We start from the raw sequence: 21688 nt of genomic DNA on the forward strand, positions 1-21688 counted from the left end.
CAGAGCTCAGTGGAGACCAGAAGCTCTGAATACAACCTGCCGTGTCCTACATGGGAGGCATGAGCACCCCATCTTTGGGGTCCCTAAGATTGGTGCTGGGAGGGAGCCGGAGTAACCTAAAGATGACGCCCTGCTGGTCTTTACCAGAAACCTGCCCTCTGGACCCATGTGCAGGACGGCCCCTGACCCAACAGCACTGAGTCCCCTGTTGCAGCCCCTCCCAGGGCCAGGGCCCCACATGGTTGCTCTCCAAGGGTTGTTGAGGGGCCAGGGCTGATGTTGACATTGTGCTGTGGGCTGGGCCTGTGCCCAGGAATGCCACGAGGGGCTGCCATGCGCAGCCTCCAAGACAGAACCATGTCCATGCAGGCCTGAGGCCCAGCACCACATTAGGAAGTGAGGACCATCTATCAGCTCCCAGGTGAAAGCTCTGGGATAAGGGCTTCAGGAGTGGTCTGATCAAGGCGCATGTTACTTGGACTTTGTCTGCCCAAGTTGCAGCCCCTTTGCTCCGAGGGCTGCACCGCACTCAGCACCTCCTTCCCTGCCCCCCCTTGGGGTCCCAGGATGGCTGCCACTGCGTCTCCAAGTCAAACCTCCTCCAAATTGTGGGGTAGATTCCACCTCTTACTCTGACTGGACACACTTCACCCCTCAGGGCATGCGAGAGAATGGGAGGTGAAGGTTCACAGAGGAAATTGGGGTGCTCCCTGTGAACAGAGCTGCAGATGGGAGGCCCTGGTGCTCTCTCCTGGCTTCTGTCAAACCTGGCTGCCCCCCCCAGGTGCCGCCCATCCTGCCTCCAACCCATTTGGACCCTCAGCCCATCCTGGCAGCTTCCTGCCCGCTGGCCCCCTGACAGGTGGGTGCCTCTGAATTCAGCCCACGCAGCCTGGCTGGTTCCTCAGCAGCCTTGTGGCAGGGAAACTAGGTGGGTGGGAAGGTGGCCCCAAGCCCCAGGGAGCCCCTTGGGTCATGCAGGCAGTACCCACCAGGCCCGAAGCCTCTGCAGCAGCCCCCACTGGGCCAGGTGGGAGCCGCAGCCCACGCCTCACACACCTCTGGGTCCCGCGGTTGCCCCTACAGACCCTTTCAGCAGACCGAGCACCTTTGGGGGCCTGGGGAGCCTGAGCAGCCACGCCTTTGGGGGCCTGGGCAGCCACGCACTGGGTGAGTGACCCAGCCTGTGCCCCCTCCCCCGATGCCCGCGCCCCTCCCCCATGCCTGTGTCCTCTGCAGGAACCCTGATGCCTGGCTGACCTCCCTCCTGTCTGGGCTGGGCCTCCTTGGGGCACCCCCTTCTCAGTGTCAGCCTGGGACCCTCCTAAAACCCCTACCGGGTTCTCCTGGGGAGTGGCTGGGGAGCGGACAGACCCAACCTCATGTTCCCTGGCCTCTGCCCCCAGCTCCTGGTGGCAGTATCTTTGCCCCCAAGGAGGGCTCCTCTGTGCACGGCCTGCCCAGCCCCCACGAGGCCTGGAACCGACTGCACCGGGCACCGCCCTCCTTCCCGGCTCCGCCCCCATGGCCCAAGTCCGTGGACGTGGAGCGGGTGTCAGCCCTGACCAACCATGACCGAGAGCCGGACAATGGCAAGGAGGAGCAGGAACGGTGAGTGGCCCTCTTGTTCCCTATCCCTACCACACACCGCTACCCCGTTCTCTCTCCCCACTCCCGTCATCCCCGGTTCCCCCCCCATTCCCTCTCCTCCTCCCCGTTTCCCCTCCCTCCCCGTTTCCCCTCCCTCCCCGTTTCCCCTCCCTCCCCGTTTCCCCTTCCCCGTTCCCCTTCCCCGTTCCTCCTCCCCATTCCCTCTCACCCTCCTCGCCCCACTGCTGCCCACTCACGCTCTGTCCAGCTCTGTGCTGAGCCCCGGGGTACGGGGGCCAAAGCTCTGCTCCCCGGCAGCTCCTCCCTGCGGTGGGGAGTGAAGGCTGGGCCCTGGGGCTGGGAAGGATGAGGGTGGTGAAGACCCCCACCACAGGCACCCACACCTGCCATCCGGGAGACCTCCAGGTGGCGGCGCCCTGACCCACGGAGTTTGAGGGAGGAGTTCGGGGTGTGGCTGCCGGAAGCCCCCCCCCCCCGTCCTAACAGGGAGGGGCCCGTGGGGAGCTGAAGTCGCTGCTGGCGGCTCATCCTGCTTCCGTCTCCCGGCCGAGGTTTCCAGGCCGCCCAGCGGGGAGAGGACGCGTAGGTGTTGGGAGCCTGTGGGGGTGCAGGAGCCGTGGGTGCTGGGGGGTCACTGGCCACCCAGGAGCTGGAGGCCCCGCCAGGCAATGGGAACATCCCGAGGCTGCACCGCGCGGCAGGACGGAGGTCTCGGGAGTGACGGGTCCGCCCTGCCGCCCCAAGGGACCTCCTGGAGAAGACGCGTCTGCTGAGCCGGGCCTCGCCCTCCACCCCCGCTGGCCACCCCGTCAGCGGCCTCCTGCTCCGGGCCCAGAGCGAGCTGGGCCGGCCCGGGGCCCCCGCAGAGCGCGAGGCCGAACCTCGGGTCAAGGAGAGCCGCTCCCCGGCCAAGGAGGAGGCCGCCAAGATGCCCGCGCGCGCGTCCCCGCCCCACAGCAAGGCGGTCCCTGGAGACGTGAAGGTCAAGGAGGAGCGCGGGGAGGACGAGGCTTCCGAGCCCCCGGGGGGCGGCCTGCACCCCGCGCCCCTGCAGCTCGGCCTGGGCCGCGAGCGCCTGGGCGCGACGGGCTTCACGTGGGAGCCTTTCCGCGGCCTGGAGCTGCCGCGTCGGGCCTTCCCTGCCGCCGCCCCCGCCCCGGGCTCCGCCGCCCTCCTGGAGCCCCCGGAGCGCCCCTACCGCGACCGCGAGCCCCACGGCTACAGCCCCGAGCGCCTGCGCGGAGAGCTGGAGCGCGCGCGGGCTCCGCACCTGCCGCCCGCCGCCCCCGCCCTGGACGGCGCGCTGCTGCCCTCGCTGGGAGCCCTGCACTTCCCGCGCCTCGCGCCGGCCGCGCTGCACAATGGGCTCCTGGCACGGACCCCGCCCGCTGCCGCCGCCCTCGGTGCACCGCCCCCCCTGGTGACCACGGCGGGGCCCCCCACGCCCCCCGGGCCGCCGCGGAGCCGGACTACGCCGCTGGGGGGCCTCGGGCCGGGCGAGGCGCGCGACTACTCCCCGTCCCGAAACCCCCCGGAGGTGGAGGCGCGGTAGCCCCGGGGCCGCAGACGCCTCTCCGAGCGCACCGCTGTTCCTTTCTCCATCAGTTCCTAGAACTCAAGCACAGCTCCCGCCGATCCTGGGGCGGCGCCGCCTCTCCACCCGCAGCCTGCGGAGGCGGGGACTTGGGTGTCGGCTTTTCTGAGGGTGATCTTTTGTTTTCCGAGTTTGGGATTCGGCTGTTGGGAAAAAAAAAAAAAAATCGCGTTTGTACCTTTTCCCCCCACAGATGAGAAGTGTTTGTAATGGATTTGTATTTTTCTTAATTTTATGCTCTTTAGACGTTTAAAAGAACCAAAAAAGAAACTTTTGCTTCTTCGTTTTCGGTTGGGATTTGCAGTTTAATGGCCTCAGATCCTTCTCCAGATCCCCAGGGTTTCTTTGTCTTATTTATGGAGAAAAACCGGTCACTTTGTCCAGCGCACTGTGAGGCCCCCACTCAGGCCAGCCCTGGCCCCCCCTTGGTACTTGGAACCGAAGTTACAGATCTATATTAAAATAATAATAATAATGTACAAAACTTTGTTTTTTTGCCTTATTATGCTGAAGTGTAATTTCTTTTTTGGTTTTTTTTTTAAAAGCAAACGAAATGTGTAAATAGTCTGTTGATATAAATATATGACGTTACTAAATTCTTAATCTAGCTAGACTTTATAAAAACGGTTTCCAGAAACCCCTCTGGTTGTTTGTCTAACATGGTCACAAAAACCCAGGCGCTGCCGGCTGTAAACATTATCAGAAGTTTAATGGCAGCAACTTTCCTTCAACTATGCAAGCGCTCCCCGGCGGCTCTGCTGGTTGGGGAAGGTTATGCCAGCGACCTCCCAGCCCCTGGGTCCATGGAGGGGTTGGGTCCCCCCAGCAGGGCCCCTGGGCCAGAACAGCACTCCTGGGCAGCTCCTGTGGGCTTCAGGACTGGCCGGCTCCAGCCGCAAGGGCGATTCTGTGGACGTTTGTGTGGATGGTGCAGTGTTCTCGGAATCTGTAGACCAGATCAGTGGAGGTTTAGAAGTGCAAGAGTCTAAAGGCTGATTACAAAAAAAAAAAAAAAAAAAAATCACTGCTGTGTGTTTTCTTCCATCTGAGGCATCAACGTCACCTCGGTGTGGTCATTGCCTCCCAGGCCCTTGGCCTGGCCTCCTCTCTTTGGGTTTTGCCCTCACCCACATGAGCCCCCCCATGCCCTGCCCCCCGTTGCGGCCTTTTGTGTTCCCCGACGTCTGGGCTGTGTCCCTGCCGGGCTTCCCAGCCTTCGGGGTCAGCCGTCGAGCCACTTGCTTTGCTCAGTTCTGTGTTTCAGCCACGTTTCCACGGTGGACCCTGTTTGTTTTAAATATTCTGTTCCCATGTCAATCAATGACGATAAATACAGCCTTGATTTGGATGAAACTGTGGTCGCGTGTTCTGTGTGGCGTTGGGGGGCCAGCCTCACCCAGGCTGACCCCCTACAGCCGTGCGTCCCTCCTGCGCACCTTGGGATGCTGGGCACCTCAGCGGCCCCACGCTGTCGGTGCCATCGCCCCGAAAGTGAAGCACAGCAGGTCCCAGCATCCCAGCCCTGCTGCCACCCCGGCTTTGCCCAGCCCCCCTCCCCCAGCGCCACCTCTCCCCGTGGAAACCCCAGCTCCTGGCTCTGCTGAATGTCCCATTGTGCTCCTTCGTTCTTGGGGGTGTCACGCGGCCCCCCGTCGTCCCACCCCCAGCGACCCCGCGGGCCGCCTTCCCTCACGTCCACGGGGTTTTCTACATAGAAGGTGCTCTTAGTTCCTGCCTTCATGCCAGAGTTCTGGCCCCGCAGGGACTTGTGGGATTGGCCTTGCCCTGGCTGTGCCCAAATGAACAGGAGCTCAGAGGGCAGGAGCCAGGTGCAGAGGTGGCAGCCCCCACCCTCCAGTGCAGTGAGCGCCAGGCCCACCTGCCTTGAGTGATGGTCAGGAAAGCTCCAGGTGCACACCTGGCCTTGACCTCAGCGTCAACCCCACCCCGTCCCTGCCAATTCACTCCTCACTGAGGGGTCCCAGGGCTGCAACCTAAGAAGGAGGCCTCGTGGGCCCACTGCGCACCCAGCAAGGAGTGCCCTGCGTCCCACAAGACCCTTCCAGGCTGACAGGAGGGGCAGGTCCCACTCCACGCCCCACCGGGTCATTGGGGCCTGGACCATCTGCCATGTGGGGCTTCTATGCAAGGGTTTGCTTCCTGTGGAGTCAGCCCCATCACCCCGCAGGCCTCTGTGTCCCCGCAGGCCTCTGTGCCCCAACTTGGGCTTCAGCCTTTACAGTGAGCTGCCACTTAGCGATGGGGAGACACTGGAAAATGTGTCGTGCGATTTTGCCACTGTGTGAATATCACAGCGCATGGCACACACCTGGATGGGGCAGCCTGTTGCTCCTGGGCTGCACCCCATGTGACTCCCGAATCCCATCGGCAGCTATAACCCGGTGCATGAAAAGGTACAGTAAGAATGCAGCATTCTGGCCGGACGTGATGGCTCATGCCTATAATCCCAGCACTTTGGGAGGCTGAGGTGGGCAGATCACCTGAGGTCAGGAGTTTGAGACTAGCCTGACCAACATGGTGAAACCCCATCTCTACTAAAAATACAAAAAATTAGCCGGACATGGTGACACTCGCCTGTAATCCCAGCTCAGGCAAGAGAATCGCTTTAACCCAGGAGGCAGAGGTTGTGGTGAGCTGAGATCGCACCACTGTACTCCAGCCTGGGAGGCAGAGCGAGACTCTGTCTCAGGAGAAAGAAAGAAGCTCCCTTCCTCCCTTCCTCCCTTCCTCTCTGTGGCCCAGGCTGCAATCTACTCGGCTCGCTGCTGCCCGCGCCGCGGAATGCCTGGGACTGCCGGCGCGCGCCACCGCTGCCTGCTTTTTCTCCTTTGGCTGCAGGCGCGCGTTCGCCATGTTGGCCACGCTGGTCTCCGGCTCCTGACCCCGAGTGCTCTGGCCGCCTCAGCCTCCCGAGGTACTGGGACTGCAGACGGAGTCTCGCTCACCCGGTTCCCGCTGTTGCCCGGGCTGGAGTGCGGTGGCGTGGTCTGGGCTCGCGGCAGCCTCTGCCTCCCAGCCGCCTGCCTTGGCCTACCAGGGTGCTGGGATTGCAGCCCCTGCCCGGCCGCCACCCCGTCTGGGAGGTGGGGAGCGTCTCTGCCCGGCCGCCCCTCTGCCCGGCCGCCCCGCCTGGGAAATGAGGAGCGCCTCTGCCCGGTCACCCATCGTCTGGGAAGTGAGGAGCGCCTCTGTCCGGCCGCCCCGTCTGGGAAGTGAGGAGCGCCTCTGCCCGGCCGCCCCGTCCGGGAAGAAGTGAGGAGCGCCTCTGCCCGGCTACCCATCTGGGAAATGAGGAGCGCCTCTGCCCGGCCGCCCCATCTGGGAAATGAGGAGCGCCTCTGCCCGGCCACCCCATCTGGGAAGTGAGGAGCGCCTCTGCCTGGCCACCCACCGTCTGGGAAATGAGGAGAGCCTCTGCCCGGCTACCCATCTGGGAAATGAGGAGCGCCTCTGCCCGGCCGCCCCATCTGGGAAATGAGGAGAGCCTCTGCCCGGCCACCCATCGTCTGGGAAGTGAGGAGCGCCTCTGCCCGGCCACCCATCGTCTGGGAAGTGAGGAGCGCCTCTGCCCGGCCCCTATCGTCTGGGAAGAATGAGGAGCGCCTCTGCCCGGCCGCCCCGTGTCTGGGAAGAAGTGAGGAGCGCCTCTGCCCGGCCGCTCCGTCTGGGAGGTCTACCACGGAGGCCAGAAGCAATGTGGGGGCTGGACGTGGTGGCTCACGCCTGTGGTCCCGGCACTCTCGGGCTAGGAGTTCGAGACCAGTCTGGCCAACTTGGCGAAACATGAAAAATACAACAGACAAACCAACCAACCAACTCAGTGACAACAAAACAGGTCTACCCTGGAGTCATACTCTAATTTTTTCTATTTTCCTCCCTTTCTGATCCTTTATCCCACTTTCTTTTTCTTCCTCTTCCTTCTCCCTCTTCTTTGTCAAATAGAGGATTGAGTTATTATCACTGATCCATATAAAGTCCCTCTCTCATTTATTTTAACTCCCACCCCCCATTTCTATTCCCCGACTTCCCATGTGTAACCTTCCTAATATGTTTGATACGCATCTTTTTGTTTGTATGTATTTTTAGAAAATGTTTATTGTTTTTGTGTGCAAAAAAAATTAATAAATAAAAAAAAAGAAGAAAGAAAGAAAGAAAAAAAAAGAATCCAGCATTCTAATCTTCTAGGGCCGCCCCTGCCTATGCAGCCTGCCCTTTCCCACAGCGTGGCTGGACGGCACGTGGCTATGCTTCCAGTCCCCTTGTCTTGGTTATTCCAACCTACACATCTAATCTTCAGGAAGACTCCAGGAACGCATATTCTGCCCTGAGTGAGCGGATTGTGTTAGTCACCTGTGGGCGGCAAGCCACCCAGGGCCGAGGCAAGAGATCGAGGACACGAGCTGTTCCAGTATAATAAAATATAAAACAAGAATAGTCATGCCAGATACAGATCTTAGATATGATTATCTATGAATATCATTAATCATTAGTTGATAGTAATTACTCTTTATCCCAATATTATAATAATCCTCACTCTATAATCATAACCTAGGAAAAACCAGGCCATACAGAGATAGGAGCTGAGGGGACATAGTGAGGTGCGACCAGAAGACAAGAGGGCGAGCCTTCTGTTATGCCCGGACAGGGCCACCAGAGGGCTCCTTGGTCTAGCGGTGACGCCAGCATCTGGGAAGATGCCCGTTGCCAGGCGGACCGTGGTCTAGCGGTAGCGAAAAGTGTCAAGAAACAGCACCCGCTACTTAGCAGACCGGGAAAGAGAGTCTCCTTTTCCCTGGGGGAGTTTAGAGAAGACTCTGCTCCTCCACCTCTTGTGCAGGGCCTGACATCAGTCAGGCTTTCCCGCAGTTGTCTGGAGGCCTAACCGTCTCCCTGTGATGCTGTGCTTCAGTGGTCACGCTCCTAGTCCGCCTTCATGTTCCATCCTGTACACCTGGCTCTGCCTTCTAGATGGCAGTAGTAAATTAGTGAAAGTACTAATAGTCTCTGATATGCAGAAATAATGGCGTAAGCTGTCTTTCTCTTTGTCTTCTCTCTCTGCCTCAGCTGCCAGGCAGGGAAGGGCCCCCTGTCCAGTGGACACGTGACCCACATGACCTTACCTATCATTGGAGATGACTCACACTCCTTACCCTGCCCCTTTTGCTTTGTATCCAATAAATAACAGCGCGGCCAGACATTCGGGGCCACTACCGGTCTCCGCGCATTGGTGGTAGTGGTTCCCCGGGCCCAGCTGCCTTTTCTTTTATCTCTTTGTCTTGTGTCTTTATTTCTACACTCTCTCGTCGCCGCACACGGGGAGAGACCCACCAACCCTGTGGAGCTGGTCCCTACATCTGGCGCTCTGATGTGGGGCTCTCCTTCGCTGTGTGAAGTTGCACCCTGAGTGCGGGATTCAGCGGAGTTCAACGAGAGATTCCTGAGGACTGCAGTCAATAAGCTTGGTAGTAAGCTACAGCACTCAGAGTATTCCGGGGACACCACGGGACAAGCCAGTAATAAGTACTCAGACTCGGCTAGAGTCACAGGCTCCCTTGAAGCCTGGTCCCTTTCCTACAAATCGGACTCAGAGTCACAGGCCCCCTTGAAGCCTGGTCTGCAGTTGCTGTGGCAGCCTGAATTTCAGGCCCATGAAAGACCTGCTCAGCAGGTAAGCTCATCTACCTTTGCCACTCACAAGCAACAAACTACACACATCCCTGAAAATGACACTCCTCTTCTGAGGGCTATAGCTCAGGCAAGGGAATACGGGGACCCCAAAGCCTGGCAATTTCCTGCAATTTTACAACCTCCAGTACCTGCCACCCCAGCAGCACAAAAATCACCCACAGCCTGTTGTTGATCTTGCTCAGCAGGCAGCTGATCTCATGGCACCTTCACGCTCTGTATTAATATCTTGTTTTTCAGCTTTACAAGAAGCAGTCACGGCAGCTGGTTTGGTTATCACCCCAGAAAAAATTCAGACTTCATCTCCCTATCACTATTTAGGAATGCAGCTAGAGGACAAGGTCATTAAGCCTCAAAAAGTTCAACTCAGATGAGACTCCTTAAAAACTCTAAATGATTTCCAAAAATTACTTGGAGATATTAATTTTATTCGTCCCTCCCTCGGCATTCCTACATACGGGGCAATCCTGATTTACGCAGTAAAAGGTCCTTGACTCCTGGGGCAGATTCTAAATTATAGCTTATAGAACAACGCATTCAACAGTCTCAGGTTACCAGAGTAAATCCACATTTACCTTTTGAAATACTAAGTTTTCCCACTGAACATTCACCAACAGGACTCATTATTCAGGGACATAATTTAATTGAATGGTGCTTTCTTCCGCACAACTCCTTACGGACACTAACTATTTATGTAGATCAAATTTCTACCTTAATTGGTCAGGCTCGTTCTCGTCTCCTTCGTCTTTCGGAAACAGAGCCCCAAAAAATCATTGTTCCTCTTACCCGATTACAAGTTCAACAGGCTTTTGCTACTTGCATCGCTTGGCAAGTGCATTTGGCAGGTTTCCCGGGTATAATTGATAATCACTGTCCTAATGTAAAATTATTTCAGTTCCTTAAACTCACTTCTTGGATTTTACCTAACATTACTAGAAACACCCCATTACCTGAAGCTGTCACTGTTTTCACTGGTGCTTCCTCTAATGGCCGAGCAGCATATACAGGACCAGGAGAACGTGTTCTTAACACAGGAGCTATTTCAGCACAACGAGCTGAGCTGCTTGCTGTTAATGGCTGTCCTTGAAGACTTTCCTGAACCAGTTAACGTAGTCTCTGACTCAGCACATGCAGTACATCTTGCTCGCAACATTGAAACTGCCTTAATCAAATTTTTGCCCGATGATAACCTATTCTTTCTTTTTCAAAAGTTTCGGTCTGTGCTCAGAGCAAGGTCTTCTCCTTTCTACATGACTCACATTCGGGCCCACACACCCCTCCCCGGACTCTTCTAGACGGCAAATGCCAGAGCTGATACATTAGTTACTCCCGTTTTTACAGATGCAAAAAATTTTCATGCTTTAACTCATGTCAATGCTGCGGGACTAAGAAAAAAGTTCCCCCTTACATGGAAACAAGCTAAAACCATTGTACGTCACTGTCCTACTTGTCAAGTGTTAATTGTACAGCCACTGTCTTCAGGAGTTAACCCTAGAGGACATTCACAGAACGCTCTCTGGCAAATGCATGTGACTCATTATCCTCCTTTTGGCAAGCTTTCTTTTATACATGTAACTATTGATACCTTTTCTCATTTTATTTGGGCCACTTGTCAAACAGGAGAAAGTACAGCTCATGGTAAACAACATATGCTTTCCTGTTTCTCAGTTATGGGCTGTCCCGAGAAACTAAAAACTGATAACGGCCCCGGCTACACTAGTGCTGCTTTTAAAAAGTTCACTCAGACATGGGCAATTACTCACACAACTGGCATCCCCTATAACTCTCAAGGACAGGCCTTGGTTGAACAAGCCAATAAAACACTCAAAGATCAACTTCGAACACAGGATACTAAATCAAAGGGAGATGCTGCTATTCCTCATGCCCAATTAAATCTGGCTCTTTTCACACTAAATTTCTTAAACTTAACAAGAAATCAACCTTTCACAGCCGCAGAACAACATTTCACTGGAAATAAATTTGATCCACAAACAGGAATGCAGGTACGGTAGAAGGACATAAAAACTAACACATGGCAATTAGGCACGGTCATAACTGGGGGAAGGGGTTTTGCTTGTGTTTCCCCAGGAAAAGGACTACAGCCCATGTGGGTCCCCTCCCGACGATTAAAATTGCACCATAACTCCAAAGATGAAACTCTCCCAGAAACAAAAGGCAAAGACCCCTCGGAAACCAAAGAGCAACGTTCGCCGCCTGACACATCCACTTCAGGACCTCCACATTGAGACAAAATCTCGCCGTGTGACCTACAACACCGCTCGTTCAACTCCACCAACATGGGGTCATATAAAGGTTTTATCTCATCAAACAGAAAAGTTCTTAACAGAAAAAGGAATCCCAAAAACGACCGGTAATATAATTCTGGCTGCCTTTATGGTAGTCAGTGCAGCAGTAAGTATACCACCAGTTGGGGCAATTCAAAATTATACTTATTGGACATATGTTCCTTTTCCCCCTCTAATTCGGTCTCTCTCCTGGATGGACTCCCCAGTAGAAGTTTACAGTAACAATAGTGCATTCATGCCGGCCCCTAATGATGATCGGTTTCCAGCTCAACCGGAAGAAGAAGGTATGCACTTTAATCTGTCAATTGGCTATAGATATCCACCACTATGCATCAGGAAGTCACCTGGCTGTTTAGCTTATTCTTACCAGAATTGGATGTGGACCGTACCGTCCTTTACGATGATTCTTATCAAGTACATAATGTGTTCAGTACTAACTCTTTTCAACTTCTCACTGTCAAACGTACTCCACATGAGGCATGGAGAATTCCCCTCACTACTAAAACTAATAAAACTGCCAGACTGCCCAAAGAAACCTACAAAGGGGCCTTTTATAACGACTTCAATTTTATGGGATGACTGTGATGCTCCCAAGGCTGTTGTGCTTCAAACTCTAGCCACAGGTATTGTTATTGATTGGGCTCCAAAAGGACATTATTGGCAAGATTGCTCCAGCAAAAATACCTTATGCTCGGAGTTTATTTATTCCTTAGATTATATAGAGCATGGATGGCAGTCATACAGGCTGAGACAATGGGTGTCTCCTTACCCATTTAAATGGATGGACGCAGGCACTGCTCCTCCTAAACCAAAAATAATTCATCCCTTTGTTACCCCAAAACATCCTGAATTATGAAAATTAGCTGCAGCTATGACAGGAATAAGGATATGGGACACTACCTATCACCTCCTTCTCACTAATACCAAAACACCCACATTCAACATCACCCTCATTTCTCAACGGGTGATACCCATCAGGAGCTGTGTCAAACTCCCTTACATGCTGTTGGTTAAAAATATAATTATTATTCCTAATACACAAACTATAGAATGTGATAACTGTAAGCTGTTCACTTGCATTGATGCTACTTTTAATCCCACTACAAGTATTCTCTTAGTTAGGGCTAGACAAGGGGTATGGATACCAGTTTCTTTACATCGTCCATGGGAGCCTTCCCCCTCTATTCACATAGTCAATGAAGTTCTTAAAGGTATCCTCAAAAAACAAAAACAAAAACAAAAACAAAAAAAGACAAAGAGATTTATTTTTACTCTTATTGCAGTCCCTGCAGGACTAATTGCAGTTACTGCAACAGCAGCAACTGCTGGAGTGGCCATTCACAATTCTGTTCAAACCGCTCACTATGTCGAAGCATGGCAAAAAAAACTCCTCCAGACTTTGGAATTCTCAGGCTCAAATTGATCAAAAATTAGCTAATCAAATTAATGATCTCCGCCAAAGTGTAACCTGGCTTGGAGATAGAGTTATGAATTTGGAACACCCTATGCAATTACAGTGTGATTGGAATACTTCTGATTATTGCGTAATGCCTTATGCTTATAATCAAGATCAACATAGCTGGGAAAACGTCTCATTTAAAAGCCTGGGATGATAACTTAACCTTGGATATTTCACAACTTAAAGAGCAAATTTTTGAGGCTTCACAAGCCCATTTATCCACTGTTCCTGGCTCAGACATACTTGAAGGCATAACTAAACAATTATCTGATTTTAATCCCTTCGAATGGCTCAAACCCTTCGGAGGATCATTGTTGTTACAGGCATTATTAATATTAATATGCTTATGTTGTCTCCTTTTAGTCTGCAGATGCCTCCAAGGAGTCCGAAACCAAGTCCGAAGTCAACGACAAGCAATGATGGCGATGGCGGTCCTAGTTAATAAAAAGGGGGGAGATGTGGGCGGCAAGCCACCCAGGCGCCGAGGCAAGAGGCCGAGGACACGAGCTGTTCCAGTATCATAAAATATAAAACAAGAATAGTCGTGCCAGATATAGATCTTAGATATGATTATATATGAATATCAATAATCATTAGTTGGTAGTAATTACTCTTTATCCCAATATTATAATAATCCCCACTCTATAATCATAACCTACGAAAAACCGGGTCATACAGAGATAGGAGCTGAGGGGACAGTGAGGTGTGACCAGAAGACAAGAGTGCGAGCCTTCTGTTATGCCCAGACAGGGCCACCAGAGGGCTCCTTGGTCTAGCGGTGATGCCAGTGTCTGGGAAGACGCCCGTTGCCAGGCGGACCGTGGTCTAGCGGTAGCAAAAAGTGTCAAGAAACAACACCCGCTACTTAGCAGACCGGGAAAGGGAGTCTCCCTTTTCCCTGGGGGAGTTTAGAGAAGACTCTGCTCCTCCACCTCTTGTGGAGGGCGTGACACCAGTCAGGCTTTCCCGCAGTTATCCGGAGGCCTAACCGTCTCCCTGTGATGCTGTGCTTCAGTGGTCACGCTCCTAGTCCGCCTTCATGTTCCATCCTGTACACCTGGCTCTGCCTTCTAGATCACAGTAGTAAATTAGTGAAAGTACTAATAGTCTTTGATATGTAGAAATAATGGCGTAAGCTGTCTTTCTCTTCGTCTCCTCTCTCTCTCTGCCTCGGCTGCCAGGCAGGGAAGGACCCCCGTCCAGTGGACACGTGACCCACGTAACCTCACCTATCACTGGAGATGACTTACACTCCTTACCCTGCCCCTTTTCCTTTGTATCCAATAAATAACAGCGCAGCCAGACATTTGGGGCCACTACCGGTCTCCGCGTCTTGGTGGTAGTGGTCCCCCGGGCCCAGCTGCCTTTTATCTCTTTGTCTTGTGTCTATTTCTACACTCTCTCGTCGCCACACAGGGGGAGAGACCCACCGACCCTGTGGCACTCGTCCCTACAGTCACCCACAAAGGCCTGCTCTGCCCTGGGGCTGGTCTGACCCAAAGCCCCAAGGCCCCTGAAGGGCAGCCCAGCGGCGAGGAGGAGGCAAGGCCAGGGCCCAGCCCTGTGGCCCCAGAGATCTGGGAACGCACCTGTAAAGCGCAGCTGGAGGGAGGACAGCAGCTGGAGGGTGGTCAGCAGCTGGAGGGTGGTCAGCAGTGCAGCTGGAGGGAGGACAGCGGCTGGAGGGAGGACGGCAGTGCAGCTGGAGGGAGGACAGCAGCTGGAGGGTGGTCAGCAGTGCAGCTGGAGGGAGGACAGCAGCTGGGGGAGGACGGCGGGGCTGGGGGGGAGCAGCGGGGGGGTCAGCAGTGCAGCTGGAGGGAGGACAGCAGCTGGAGGGGGCAGGGGGGGGGGCAGTGGGGGGGGGGGGGGGGGGAGGGGGGGGGGGGACAGCAGCTGGAGGGTGGTCAGCAGTGCAGCTGGAGGGAGGACAGCAGCTGGAGGGTGGTCAGCAGCTGGAGGGTGGTCAGCAGTGGCAGGGCTGGAGGGAGGACGGCTAGGCAGCTGGAGGTGGCAGCAGTGCAGCTGGAGGGAGGACAGCAGCTGGAGGGTGGTCAGCAGCTGGAGGGTGGAGCAGGCAGCTGGAGGGGGGGGGGGGGGGGGGGGGGGGGGGGGGGGAGGGGGGTGGACGGCAGTGCGGCTGGAGGGAGGGCGGCAGTGCGGCTGGAGGGAGGACGGCAGTGTGGCTGGAGGGAGGACAGCAGCGCGGCTGGAGGGAGGGCAGCAGTGCGGCTGGAGGGAGGGCAGCACTCCAGGGCCATCCGCTGGCCAGAACTACCTGCGAGCCCAAGGATGCCATGTGAAGGAATGAAATGGTGAAATGTCTGCCTTTAAATCAAAGCACACAGCCTGCATTGAGGCACAGAGAAGGGGGGAGGGGACCCCATCCAGGCAGAGTCCCTCTGGGCTGCCTTCCAATGTAGGGCCAGCCCTGGCACTGAGGCAGCCATCCCTCCCCAGGCATCATCCTTGAGGGGAGTAATCTCTAATGGTGCAGAATCCAAGGTGGACTTCTTCCCAGGAGCATTCTATGAGGGGGCACGCTCCTGGGAGCACTCTGTGATGAGAGTACCTTCTTGGGAGCATTCTGTGAGGGAGCACCCTCCTGGGAGCACTATGAGGAGGGGCACCCTCCTGGGAGCACTATTTTTGAGGAAGCACACTCCTGAGAGCACTCTGTGATGAAACCACACTCCTGAGAGCACTCTGTGATGAAAGCACTCTTCTGGGAGCATTCTGTGAGGGAGCACCCTCCTGGGAGCACTCTGTGAGAGGGAGCACCCTCCTGGGAGCATTGTGTGAGTAGGGGCACCTTCCTCGGAGCACTCTGTGATGGAGCACCCTCCTGGGAGCACTCTGAGGAGGGGCACCTTCCTGGGAGCACTCTATGAGGGAGCACCCTCCTGGGAGCACTCTGTGAGCGGGGCACCTTCCTGGGAGCACTCTGTGAGTAGGGGCACCTTACTGGGAGCACTCTGTGATGGAGCACCCTCCTGGGAGCACTCTGTGAGGGAGCCCCCTCCTGGGAGCACTCTGTGAGTAGGGGCCCCCTCCTGGGAGCACTCTGTGAGTAGGGGCACCTTACTGGGAGCACTCTGTGAGGAGGGGCACCTTCCTGGGAGCATTCTGTGAGGGTACACGCTCCTGGAAACACTGAGGGGCACATCGCTCAGAAGGTCAGCAGTCCAAGCGACCCACCCCCTTGCCCTGGAGGATTTTGGTCAAGCTGTTTCCATCTCACCTGGTAACTTAGAACTTGGGCTAAGTTACCCTCCTGTAAAACTTGGAACCTGGGTAACCTAGAACTTGGGTAAGACCGACCCTGCTGTAAAAATCAGGAGTTGAAATTCTACTTTATTTCAACAAGACCTGAAAGATGTGGTCAGGCAAATGGAAGTACATCTGATGTTGACAGAAAAATAAAGGTTTTAATATATGTTTTAATATTCTATCCTTCATAGAATAGATACAGGGTTTTAAAAACACTCAACCTGGGTGACATTTGTCAAGCAGCTGCAGTGACTCCTGGCCAGCCCAGGAGAGAGAGGAACAACATCAAAGTCCATCCTGTTACTACCGGACTCAGGGCCTGGCACACAGCAGGAGCCAGGTGTGTCCTGGATGGGCAAAGGCACCAAAGAAGGAGGAAGCCTCCCAGACGCCCTGCTGGGCTCCTCCTGGTGATGCCTGGACCCCTCACCAGCAAGGGAGTGGAGTCCCAGGACAGGCATGGACCCTGGAATGCCCTGAGTGTCCAAACCAGCCTGTTCTCTGTGCCTCGTCCTCAGGTGGCCACCTCTGTGTTGGGGCTTCCCCTGCTCTCTCGTGAGGACTAGCCTGCTTTTACACTCTACCTGGGTAATCCAGGAAAGCTGCACCACCTCCACATCCTTACTTTAATCACATTTGCTCAGACATGGCCTTCTAGATGATGTCCTCGCAAGTTCCAGAGATTGTGCCATGGAGATCTTCCCACTGCTGATGGGAACCTGGAACTCAAGAATCTTGACACAGGCTTTCAGTATTCACAGCTGATAACACGGAGTTCTCTGCAGCGTCGGCTGGGGTCCTGTCCACAGCTCAAGGGCACGTGGCGCTGCTGGGAGAGGCCAGTGGCCAGTGCTCCTGTGTCCAACAGGCTCTACACGCTGGGGAAGGTCCAGAGAGAAAGGAGTGTGTCTGCAAGTACAGGATCTGTGACCATGACGCCGTCAACACACAGGGTTTTCCCATAGGACACGTATTCTGGAGGCAGAGGTTCGGGAGGTGCTACAGGAGCTTGAGTCAGGCCTGGCATTTCTGTGATTCTCTTGGCCTTTCCTTGCTCATTGCCTCATAGTTACGAAATAGCTGCTGCAGCTCCAGGCATTACATCCACCTGCCAAGGAGAGAGATCAGTGAAGGGGAGACGGTGAGTGCCAACCTTGTCTGGAAAGACAGGGCCTCCCCAGGGTTCCCCCTCACCACCAGAGGGTCTCTGCTGAGGTGTCATCGGCTGACACTGGGGGGCCTGCACCCCCGTCAACAGGGCAAGGGACGTGGGCCGCGCCCGGCCTGCTGGCTAAGGGCCCAGGTTCTCGGTGGGAGCCGGACTAACCCAGGGGCCTTTGGGAAACCTGAAGGTCATTTTACATTCGGCATCTGCACACCTGAGACCTTCATGGACTTGAAATCCACAACATTTTGCTATAAATTATTTTTATTTTTCTGTTATACCACAGTTTGGGGCTTATATATTTGGGGGCCTTAGATATTTTTTCCCTAAAATTATATGTGAAGCTTTTAAGAACTGAATTTCATTTCTAGATAGAAAAGGAAACATCAAAAAACATTTACCATGAAGGCTCAGAGCGACTGGCTCACACTGACCCCGACCCCTTCCTTCCCGGGTGGTCTCAGGGCTGCTTGGAGCTGAACAGGGTCCCCTTCGACAGGGTTCGGGGGGATGGATGTGGACTTGCTGAACGTGGCAGCAAACAGGAAACGAGGCCTCACAGAGACAGCTGAGCCCGTGTGGCCCCCGGAAACCTCACCCCAGCCCCACGAGAGGCTCAGCATCCAGCCGCCAGGCTGGGGGTTCTGGGGGCAGGGAGGGTCAGAACCACATCTCCTAATCCTGCAGCGGCTTGAGGCTGAGGATTGTGACCGCCTGTCCCCCCGTCACTAGAGAGGCCACCAGGACACGGCTGCCTCCTAGTCAGGAAGAGGCTCGAGGGCTGAGTTGACCAAGCAGGGGCCAGGTGTGTGCACCTGGGTGGCCGAGAGGCTGCATGGTCCCCGGGCCTGGCACGCACGGCTCCTGTTCCTGCCCCAGAGAAGCAGATCTGACACCCCTGCTCATCAAGTTCAACGTGTAAATGGAAACAGCAACTCAACTGTGGGGATTTCCCTCCTTTACATTTTTGTTCTAAAATTTTTATTTTTGGAGACAGAATCTTGCCCTGTCGCCCAGGCTGGAGTGCAGTGGCACAATCTCGGCTCACTGCAATCTCCGCCTCCCACATTCAAGTGATTCCTCTGCCTCAGCCTCCCAAGTAGCTGAGATTACAGGTGCCCGCCACCACACCTGGCTAATTTTTTGTATTTTATTAGAGACGGGGTTTCACCATGTTGGCCAGGATGGTCTCCATCTCCTGACCTCGTGATCCGCTAGCCTCGGCCTCTCAAAGTGCTGGGATTACAGGCGTGAGCCACCGCACCCGGCCTAATTTTATATTTTTTAATAGAGACAGGGTTTTGCCATGTTGGCCAGGCTGGTCTCAAACTTCTGACCTCAGGTGATCCACCCACCCTGGCCTCCCAAAGTCCTAGGATTACAGGCGTGAGCCACCGCGCCAGCCTAGATTTTAGAAAAAGAAATTACAGGACTGATGCATGCTCCTTGTCACAAGCAAAAGAATCCATGAGTGATGAGGAAAGGCAGCCGCTCCCTCTGGGGACACTACCTGTGCTCTTGAACCGTCTGGGGGAGCTGGACTCCTTATGCTCCAGGAAGAACCACGGGTGCTCCATGATGCCAGCCCCTGTGGCTGTGTCCGGTTTGTGGATTAAGTCTTGTCTATCAAACTGCACCTTCTGGGACAAATATTTTTGTGGGATTTGATTCTCCAACGTGGAATTGTGGGTTGAAAAACGGTGCTTATCTGTAACTTGTATTTGTTATTTTAAACATTTCAGCTTGAAAAGTTGCAAGCGCCGTTCAAATAACTCTTTCCTGACCTCAGAGCGAGCTGGCAACCCTCTGCCTTCGCTCTCGGCACCTCTGTCCCTTCCGGCAGGCGGGCTGTCCGTCCCAGTCCACGCCGCAGCCCCCCAGCATCAATGAGCAGCACAGCTCCCTGCCTGGTGCAGGGCCTCAGCGTTCACGCTCCTTCCTCCTGGGAGAGCTCCCCCGCCTCTCAGGGACTCTCACAACCTTGGTGCGCAGAAGGTTCTGGACCGCAATTCGGGGACGCCCTCACTGGCTTTCTCCGGAGCATGGGCATTGGAGTGGAAATATGCACAATTGCTGGGGATCCTCGAAGCCGCCGGCAGCGCCCGACGCCAGCTTGTCCTATCAGGCGTTGGTCCCGACCTGCACTCAGCCACCTGCCCCTCATTTTGTAATTGAGCATTGAGGGGGAAGACGCTTGAACCCATGTGAAACCCCTTTCCCCTCAAACGTTCCCTGCATACATCAATTACATCAGTGCAGCTGGGCCTTCCCCTGAGCGTGATGCCCTGGGGCGAGGCCAGTGGCTTCCTGCGCATGCCTGTCCCCACTCACAGCCCCTGCCCTCCGGGGCCTCCACGCACCACGCGCTCCCTGCCTGGCCCCATCTCCTGGAGCCCTGGAGGCTCAGCCTGGGTGTCGTGTGTGCCTCGTGCTCTTGGGAACGTTACCTGTGTTTCTTCACATCTATATTTATTTACTTCCAAAACCACCAGTGTGTGTTGAAAACCCTGGAATTCCAGGCCAGGTGCGGTGGCTCACGCCTGTAATCCCAGCACTTTGGGAGGCCGAGACGGGTGGATCACAAGGTCAGGAGATCAAGACCATCCTGGCTAACACGGTGAAATCCCATCTCCACTAAAAATCCAAAAAAAAAAAAAAAAAAAAAAGCCGGGCGTGGTGGCGGGCGCCGTGGTTCCAGCTACTCAGGAGGCTGAGGCAGGAGAATGGCATGAACGCGGGAGGCAGAGCTTGCAGTGAGCCAAGATCGCGCCACTGCAGTCCAGCCTGGGCGACAGAGCAAGACTCCATCTCAAAAAAAGAAAAAGAAAAAAGAAAACCCTGGAATTCCAGTCCGACCGCAGAGGGCTCATCCAGCGCTCCTGGCATCCACTGGCTTCCCCACGGCGGGGCGCCGGGCTCCCACACTCTGCTCGGGTGGTCTCCTGCCTCGATGTGCCCCTGCCCCCCTTGCAGGTGCCCCCACTCTTCACCTGAGCCCAGCACCCACCCTGGGCCGCCCACCCGGCACAGCGCCTGCTCTCTGCTCGGCCCCGGCCACCCCAAGCCGGTGCAGGGTCCATGCTGTTCTCCCAACCGCTGGCTCCCCACCGCCCCTGAGGATGCTCAGCCTCATGCAAAGGTCTCAGGACGAAATTGTCCAGGAAGGGAAGGCGAGCGGGAGGAAGGGGGCGGGCAGACAAGCTGTGCGGCCTCTTCTCGCCTCTCCCGGCTGCGCCCTCAGGTCCCTGATTCGAGCTTCCTGCCCCTACCGCCTGCCTCCTACCGGCGCGTGACTGCACTTAGGGCTTCCTGGAAGTGCAGGCTCGCCTCTCCATCTCAAGATCCTTAACTTAGTTACACCTGCGAAGTTCCTGTTACCACATGTGGCAGCACTCCCAGGTTCCACGGACGGGGATGCGTCTCCGTGCCATCGCTCAGCCGACCACACAGCCCTCCCGACCCCTTCCTGTCTTGGACGCAGCTGAGATTTCTGGAGCACAGCAGCCGTCTTGCAGCTGTAGCGAGTATTTAGAGTTCATAGCACAAGCCTGGCCCTGTTTAAGTTGCAGAAATAACACATTTATCTCCAGGATTTGCCCCAACCCTTGCTCATCTCCAGACCTCAGCCTTCCTGATAGAATTCCACCTCCCTGGTACAGACGCTCGGGGCTCCTCAAGACACATTTTAAATCTCTTTTCTTTATTGAGCTGAAATTCACATCACATAAAATGAACCGTTTTAAAGCGCACAATTCGGTAGCATTTAGTCTATTTGCGATGTTGAGTGACCCTCACTCCCGTCTGGTTCCAAACTCTCTCCACCTGGAAGAGAACTCCCTCCCCCGCGAGCATCCCTCCCACCGCCGCCCCGGCAAGCCGGGCCTCCTCCTGCCTCCGGACCCGCCTGTTCTGGGCCCGCATAGAAACGGAAGCTCACAGTCGGGGCTGTGTGCCTGGCTTCCGTCCCCCATCGCCGTTCTCCAGGCTCGCCCCCTGCAGCCGTGCGGGCCTCATTCTTTTCCTGGTGGAATCCTGTTCCCTGGTGTGGAGGGCCACGCTGGGGTTATTTGTCGATTGTTTGTGGACACCTGAGCAGCTATGAAGAGTCTGCTTTGAACATCCGTGGACAAGAATTTGTGTGACACCTGTTTCCGATTCTCTTGGGTTTGTCCCAGGAGTGACCTTTGGGGTCAGATGTCCAAGTTCACAGTCACACTCGAGCCGTGACCTCGGCCGGGGGCTTGCCGGGTCCAGTCCTGGCCTCAAGATGCCCCTGCAGGGTCAGCCCGCAGCAAGCGGTCCCAGAGCAGGGAAGGGCTCGAGGAGGGCCTCCCGGGGCTGGGGCACCTGCCTTTCAGGTGAAATATCAGACTGTTCAAACCAGACCATAGCAATGGCACTGGCGCGGAGTGTGGTCACCAGGGAACCGCCCTGCGGTGATGGCCCCGGCGGGGAGAGGGTGGGTGACGCGCGCTGCGGAGCATCTGCCCTGGTGGAGGTGCAGCCCCACTCAAAGGTTCACCGTGAGAGTTAAAGACGTTTACTGGGAACCCTGAAGCAACCACTAAAACAACAAA

At 55.5% G+C, this 21688-nt stretch overlaps 1 protein-coding gene across 12 annotated transcripts in view; it reads left to right on the top strand.

The window, feature by feature from the left end:
• The window catches only part of FBRSL1 (fibrosin like 1), a 96178-nt gene extending 91620 nt beyond the window's left edge, over positions 1-4558 (top strand). For 8 of the 12 annotated variants that reach the window (XM_030821723.1, XM_030821726.1, XM_030821718.1 and 5 more), the window contains 4 exons: positions 659-862; positions 1087-1170; positions 1407-1611; positions 2356-4558. In XM_030821723.1, coding sequence (XP_030677583.1) covers positions 659-862; positions 1087-1170; positions 1407-1611; positions 2356-3163 — 1301 coding nt within the window. In that variant the 3' untranslated portion in view covers positions 3164-4558. The remainder of the gene's footprint in view (positions 1-658; positions 863-1086; positions 1171-1406; positions 1612-2355) is intronic. The other 4 variants (XM_030821728.1, XM_030821724.1, XM_030821729.1 and 1 more) reach the window with 2 other exon arrangements.
• Positions 4559-21688: the final 17130 nt, after the last annotated feature.

This window comes from Nomascus leucogenys, chromosome 10 (genome assembly GCF_006542625.1).
Source record: "Nomascus leucogenys isolate Asia chromosome 10, Asia_NLE_v1, whole genome shotgun sequence".
In the NCBI taxonomy this organism is placed as follows: domain Eukaryota; kingdom Metazoa; phylum Chordata; class Mammalia; order Primates; family Hylobatidae; genus Nomascus; species Nomascus leucogenys.